This window comes from Taudactylus pleione, unplaced genomic scaffold, assembly GCF_031769625.1.
Source record: "Taudactylus pleione unplaced genomic scaffold, aTauple2 ptg000286l, whole genome shotgun sequence".
In the NCBI taxonomy this organism is placed as follows: Eukaryota; Metazoa; Chordata; class Amphibia; order Anura; family Myobatrachidae; genus Taudactylus; species Taudactylus pleione.
The window spans coordinates 3,680,001-3,688,117 of record NW_028284688.1 but is presented as its reverse complement, the minus strand read 5'-3'; the positions used below and the strand labels follow the sequence as shown (position 1 = coordinate 3,688,117).

Here is an 8,117-nt window from a genome sequence, read left to right as displayed (position 1 = left end):
TAAAATATAACACTTTCTGTACATTATTATACATATTATTTTCATTATAAGTATAATTTCTTAATTCTATTGAATTCGTATAACTGTATATTGATGTTTGGACTTATTTTAATCAGCATTTGCTATGTATTGCTTTATAGATAAATACTGCATTTCTGCTGTAAATATAAATGTAATATTATTTATGTAATGTTCTAGATCCCTTTATTTGCACTTAAGCAATGTAATGTGCTGCCCCTGAAACTCAATCCTCCCCTCACCCATGATACTGTAAAACAAATGGAATCCAGCATGGGATACTCATCGGTGGGACCCTCAGGCTTTATGAAGATCCGGCCACTCACACAAAGGAGAAAAACCTGACCTATCCAATGTCGAGTATACACAGATCCCTGCCTGTACCCAATGATTTTATTCCCTAAGGACTATTTGAATGTTAACCTTTAAATTGTACTGCAGTGACCTTTGGAAGTCAGTGCATTCAGAATTGAAGTCTTGTGTTGGTGCCAGCCGCACATGTGCATTGTATGGGCAGTACTTTTTGAATTTCTTTGTGCAAATAAATCTTTTGCACTTTGGAAGTCCAAGTAAGCTGATCGGACTTCACAATTGTTTTACTTTAATAATGGTGACCTGTGAAATAACTTTTATGCGTATGTCCAGCTGCTGGGGTTATTATTTGTTTTAAAATATGCCATGTGACGGGGAGGCTGGCAGATTTACATATAGCCCTTTAGACCTACCAAAAAATGATCCAACAGACAGATAATGGTAAACTTATGGACTTTATATATTTTGGGCTTGCCCTTCTCACCAACATAATGCTCGCCTGGAGAGTATAACCCCCTCCCCACCTAAGTGACAGCATGCTCTACCCTTACCTCAGGAATGTTTGTGTTTACAAGCAGAATCCTTTCTTATTTCCATGGGAACAGGAACTAACCAGCAACTACAAGTCAGGGTGAGTTACTTAACACGCAGATAGGGATAAATACCTTATCCCACATTCAAAGAACAAATGATCCAAAAGTGCGCAATATAAATCACAAGCTGCCCGTGTGGCACAGAGAAAGCCTTCACCAAACTTAATAATAGTCCTTAAACACACAAATTGTGTCACACAATGGTTCTAAAGATTAAAAAGTACTTTCTTTCCAAATTCTTTGACACAATGATATCCTGTAGTTAGTTCCTAGTGGACTTCTGTTTCTCAGATGATATGAGTAGTAATGCTGAGCTTCCTTCCATGTACTTGATATCTCAAAGAGAGGAGGATAAAGAAACTAATAGTGCAATATTGTCAAGAAATTATCACACATTTATTAATACATAACACACTCACATTTGAATATAAAAAAACAGCATATATCACCAAGTGGTGAATTCTTTAGTGGTCCACAGGATAAAGGTGTCGCCAGGATCCCCCTTAGATGTTAGTCATTTTGTGTCTTCCACAACATGTCCCGGAAACCTGTAGCAGAGTTCCCAAAACGGGGTTTGCCAGCTTTCCACCACCACCTGCGGAGACCTTGTATCCTTAATGTAGCTTAATGCGTTTCAAACCGTTAGGTTCTTCATCAGAAGCTGTATGGATACTATCACAAACAATCCCCCCTATATACCCCTTCTAATCACCTTAATTAGCAATTGGATGCATCAATCGAACCTTCCGGCCATCGCCCCACCGGAAGTTCGTCACAACGGAAGTCCGTCACCGGAAGTTGCACTATGCGTTCCACATGCATCGAGATGGAAGGCAAACCGGAAGTCTCTTGCCGGGTGCGGAATTGATCACTTAAAGAGCCAGATATTCATACTTTTAGTTCTTACTAAGCGCATCCATCAGAAAGGCCTCCGATAATTATCCCCAAACGGAAGTCCATCACCAACAACTCTGTCATGCGTATAATGGAACGCAAAAATGTGCAAAAACCGTGTGTGTTTCGAGGCCTTTTTTAATATTGTATAGATGTTCAGCTAGTCTCGAAACACACACGGTTTCTGCACATTTTAAGCAACTACACAACTCTAACCCTTGCAATATTAAAGCCTTTTGGGGAATAGAACAAACTAATCCAACATGGAAGGAAAAAAATACTGATATTAAGCTTGCTAAATCAGAGATGCATTGGATTTATAAGCTAAAAACATTAGTCCCCCAAGGGCTAAATAGTGACTTTGAGATCAAATGGTTTTTATAATCTAACATGTGTTTTAATGGAATATTTTCCCATATTATTTATTCATTAATTGTTATAAACCTCTATTTTATGGATTTCTCTCTTGTTTTATCATTATTTTATATCAAACCAATATATAATATATTTTTTAGACTTTCGGTATTCATTATATATATATATGTTTTTTATTGTGTTTGTTTTTTATGGTCCGTGATTTATCACTTAAAGAGCCAGATATTACTTTTAGTTCTTACTTAGCGCATCCATCAGGAAGGCCTCCGATAATTATCCCCAAACGGAAGTCCATCACCAACAACTCTGTCATGCATTCCGTATAATGGAACACAAACCGGAAGTCCATCTACACAATAGTTATCCTTTGCATTCCAAAAGCCAGGAGGTGATGTCTTTGTAAATATATTAAAACGGAGGTGGGTATGAGGTTAATGAAGTGTCCTTTTTTCTTCTTCATAAATATTAAAGAGCCCACTCAGTAGATCATAAATCACGGACCATAAAAAACAAACACAATAAAAAACATATATAAATATAATGAATACCGAAAGTCTAAAAAATATATTATATATTGGTTTGATATAAAATAATGATAAAACAAGAGAGAAATCCATAAAATAGAGGTTTGTAACAATTAATGAATAAATAATATGGGAAAATATTCCATTAAAACACATGTTAGATTATAAAAACCATTTGATCTCAAAGTCACTATTTAGCCCTTGGGGGACTAAAGTTTTTAGCTTATAAATCCAATGCATCTCTGATTTAGCAAGCTTAATATCAGTATTTTTTTCCTTCCATGTTGGATTAGTTTGTTCTATTCCCCAAAAGGCTTTAATATTGCAAGGGTTAGAGTTGTGTAGTTGCTTAAAATGTGCAGAAACCGTGTGTGTTTCAAGACTAGCTGAACATATACAATATTAAAAAAGGCCTTGAAACACACACGGTTTCTGCACATTTTTGCGTTCCATTATACGCATGACAGAGTTGTTGGTGATGGACTTCCATTAGGGGATAATTATCAGAGGCCTTTCTGATGGATGCGCTTAGTAAGAACTAAAAGTATGAATATCTGGCTCTTTAAGTGATCAATTCCGCACCCGGCAAGAGACTTCCGGTTTGCCTTCCATCTTGATGCATGTGGAACGCATTGTGCAACTTCCGGTGATGGACTTCCGTTGTGACGAACTTCTGGTGGGGCGATGGCCGGTAGGTTCGATTGATGCATCCAATTGCTAATTAAGGTGATTAGAAGGGGTATATAGGGGGGATTGTTTGCGATAGTATCCATACAGCTTTGATGAAGAACCTAACGGTTTGAAATGCATTAAGCTACATTAAGGATACAAGGTCTCCGCAGGTGGTGGTGGAAAGCTGGCAAACCCCATTTTTGGAACTCTGTTACAGGTTTCCAGGACATGTTGTGGAAGATCCAAAATGACTAACATCTAAGGGGGATCCTGGCGACACCTTTATCCTGTGGACCACTAAAGAATTCACCACTTGGTGATATATGCTGTTTTTTTATATTCAAATGTGAGTGTGTTATGTATTAATAAATGTGTGATAATTTCTTGACAATATTGCACTATTAGTTTCTTTATCCTCCTCTCTTTAAGATATCAAATACATGGAAGGAAGCTCAGCATTACTACTCATATCATCTGAGAAACAGAAGTCCACTAGGAACTAACTACAGGATATCATTGTGTCAAAGACTTTGGAAAGAAAGTACTTTTTAATCTTTAGCGCCATTGTGTGACACAATTTGTGTGTTTAAGGACCTTTTCCCACATGCAAACTTTGTACAATTTATGGGAGCCAATCTGACAGTGGTAATTGCTCCATCTTCTTATGTCTCCCTATAAACAATTAGGATCATGTAAGTGAAACTGTCTGCTGATTTTTCCTTATTGTTTACAAGACAATTATTTGCATAAGACTATCTATGTATGTCCTTTTTATCATTTGTTTTTGTATATCCTTTAAGAATTGTGGGTATCTTTCTCAAATTAAACTTTATTTAATAAGATTAGTCTCTCTGATTCTTATTAGATCCACTTTGTCTATGGATACAGCTAATTCATGCTACATATCTTTAATACTGTATATGTTATTATTTGGATAATGAAAAAACTGGGACTGACTAAATATCTAATTGTAGTTGTTTAGGGAGAACTTCCTATTTGAAGTGAGTCTCTCCTAAAATTATCTTAGTGGTGGCAGAACCTGAGAACTAATAATTGACAGTGTGTGAGATAACGGTAGTGTAATCATTTTACGATAGACCAAGCTTTATTTTGTAACTTTGTGTCACACCCACATCATGCAGGCTCAAGTGATGGCTGATGTGACAAGTTATTGAATGCATTTAGAGATTGTGATCTCTTAGAACCAGGTCAGTGACATAACTTATTACAGACCCATCAATAAATAATTTTAATGTCCTCGGGGTATTGGCATGATAAATACTAATTAAAAGGCCTGTGTACTGTCATAAAAGAGATTTTTAAATTTCAAAAAAGCTCTAGAGAACAATCCAATATGTTTGGAGATGAGATGGACTTGTCATATAGTCCTATTTTCCAGCTCCACCAAGATGTATGGGGATTTAAGGCCTCTTTAGAGTCAACAAAAGGACTTTGATAATTTAAGCTCTGTTCACAGGACTTTATATATTAAATATGCATGAATGAAATATTGTTCATGATCCATACTTATGGAGATCTTCATGTGTTTGCCATTAGTGGGAATTGCCGCCCCTCTACAATGGCCACTGGTCTGCAAGCTTGTGGCTGCTCCTTGACCAGCACTGGTAAAAGACACACTGTCACAGTGCTGGCCACTGATGTGTCCCTCTGGGGACACATCTCACAAGACTGCAGGACTTCCAGTGCTGGGATCACACACTTGATCCATCACTGGTTGCAAGAGTGTGGAGCACATATTCACACTGTTCATTGCCCTGACCAGCAGTGCCCCTCTCTGCTGGGCCTGTAATGGCACCCAGGGCACATGCCCCACTCACACCACCTAGTTATGCCACTGGCAACTAGGGACACTATGTCAACATTTCATTAGTTACTACTTGATGAATGTTGATATGGTCAATTTTGGCATTATACCCATGTCGACATTCTCATGTTGACATTATGAATATCAACATTTTATACCACTCCCCATCGCCAGTTTATCATATTAACAATTCTATTGATAGGGGCCCTGAATTTATTTGACCTGGGGCCCCACAAACCTTAATCCAGCCCTGTATACCCCTATACTGTATGTCTGTGTAGAACTTGGAAACACGAGGATATTTGATGTTGGCTGCACAAATAATCAATGCACTATACACTCAACTTGATAGATACATACAGATTTGCCATAGTAAGGAAAAGCTCTTATTATAAACAAATTATGGGGTTTATTCTGAGAAAAGCAAAAAAAAGCAGTAACTTTGCACTTTGGTAATATCCTCACTGTTGGACGGTCTGGCTGGCCCTTTCGGCGCAGCAGAAGATGTGGCATGGTATAATTGGGTGCTGCAGAGGGTGTGGTGGCATGCTCACATCATCGTGGCCCCATCCACCACTTTACAATGTCAACATTAAAACTCCATCCCCCTTTGGCTAAGATCCCAGGCATTAGCATGGCATTCATGTCATTATTTATTTTTTGTATTTATTTAGACTCAAGAAAGTATAATATAAAGCCTTAAATCTGGAACATGAGATGTCGTCCATAGAGAGTAACATTAGTCAGGATGAAGACAGCTTTAGGTCACAACCTAAAAGTCTGTCGCATCTGGTATCTAACCTGAAGCATACGAGCAAGATCCGGCACAAGAAAAGGACCAATCTTATTCCTTCTGCTAAAGAAAAGGTATGTCTTCTTTATTCTGTATTTAGTCTAGGGGTTCCCAAACTCAGACCTCAAGGCACACTAACAGTCCAGGTTTTAAGGATATCCACATGCTTGACCACAGGTGACTTAATTAGTACCTCAGTCAATTTGATTTAACCACCTGTGCTCAACCATGGATATCTGTTAAACCTGAACTGTTGGGGAACCTTGAGAACCATGTTTGGGAACCTCTGGTTTAGTCAACGAGATTTTTGAGTACAGAAATTATAGACATGATATACTGTAATCAGAGTGACCTGCTTTAAATAGTGCTCTTTATAAAATGTTCAGTTAAGATTTTGACTAAAAATACCAAGTATTAATTATGTAATTATAATGTATTTTCTCATAATATGTGATTGCAGGAAAATATCTGTTCCTGGATCTTAGAGAATATTAAAAAGAAAGAATGTATGTATTATGTGGAGAGCTCAACCATGAACGATGCAAGGTTTGTCCTCGTATCATATCTACCTATCTCATATCTATCTAACTAACTATCTATCTATCTATCTCATATCTGTCTATCTATCTATCTATCTATCTATCTATCTATCTATCAATCCATCTAGCTATCTATCTCCAAACTATCTAGCTCCTATCTATCTATGTATCTATCTATCTATCTATCTATTTATCTATCTATCTATCTACTCATATCTATCTATCTATCACATATCTATCTATCTATCTATCTATCTATCTATCTATCTATCTATCTATCTATCTATCCAGAGCCGTAACTAGACTTTTTGGTGCCCTGTGCCAGAAAGAGCATTGGCGCCCCCCTCAATTTTCAAAGGGACATAATGTACCCAAAAAAGGGCCATGGCTTCATGGGGAAGGGCCAGGGAAGAGATATGAGAGGCCAGGAGATGCTGGGGATGAAATAAGAGGAAGCTACAAGCAAGAATGATAATAAACAGAAATTTGACAGGCCCAAACAGCGCCCCCTGACCTGTGGTGCACTGTGCGATGGCATCGGCCGCACTACCCTAGCTACGGCCCTGTATCTATCTATCTATCTAATGTCTATCTATCTAGCTATCTATCTATCTGTTTGTCTATCTATCTCATATCTATCTATCTCATATGTATCTATCTGTCTCATATATATCAATCTATCTATCTAATGTCTATCTATCTATCTGTTTGTCTATCTATCTCATATCTATCTATCTCATATCTATCTATCGATCTATCTATCTATCTCATATCTATCTATCTATCTCATATCTATCTATCTATCTATCCATCTCATATCTATCTATCTATCTCATATCTATCTACAATCTTTCTATCTATCTATCTATCTATCTCATATCTATCTATCTATCTAATGTCTATCTATCTATCTATCTATTTGCCTATCTATCTCATATCTATCTATCTATCTCATATCTATCTATCTATCTATCTCATATCTATCTACAATCTAGCTCAGTGGTCGAAGTGGGGCGGTATACGGCGGTATGACATACCGCCACTTCCCGACCCCACTTCATTTTAGCCGCAGAAAAGAATGCACCAGCGCTGGGATGCAGTATGACATCCCAGCGCTGGAACAGCGGCGTAAATGTGTAGAGATGTGTCCCGCAGGGGACACATCTCGATCGGCGGCAGCGGACATGCTGGATGTAGCCAGGACAAAGCATCTGGTCCCGGCTACAGTCAGCACACACTGGCCGCCAGCCAATCGCAAAGGCTCACGGCTGCAAGCCAATCACGGGGCTCGCAGCCACCAGCCAATCACAGGGCTCGTGGCAGCCAGCCAATCACAGGGCTCGCGGCCGCCAGCCAATGAGAAGCTGCCACTTGGCAGTTTCTCATTGGCTCGCACAACTGCAGCAGCAACGTGGGACCTGGTGCTCCTGAGTCCTGGCAGCTCCGTTCCAGCAGCGCACTGAGCGCAGGACAGAGGTAAGTAGTGAGAGGGAATAGAGAGAGGGGAGGATGTGAGAGGGAATAGAGAGAGGGGCAGACAGAGGGAGGCAGTTATTGTTGTAGGGGGTGACA

The 8,117-nt window shown here is 38.8% G+C and overlaps 1 protein-coding gene across 2 annotated transcripts in view; it reads left to right on the top strand.

The window, feature by feature from the left end:
- Positions 1-5,930: 5,930 nt before the first annotated feature.
- TRPM2 (transient receptor potential cation channel subfamily M member 2) overlaps positions 5,931-8,117 on the top strand; it is a 108,988-nt gene continuing 106,801 nt past the window's right edge. For both annotated transcript variants that reach the window (XM_088482409.1, XM_088482408.1), the window contains exons 1-2: positions 5,931-6,080; positions 6,467-6,552. In XM_088482409.1, coding sequence (XP_088338535.1) covers positions 5,931-6,080; positions 6,467-6,552 — 236 coding nt within the window. The remainder of the gene's footprint in view (positions 6,081-6,466; positions 6,553-8,117) is intronic.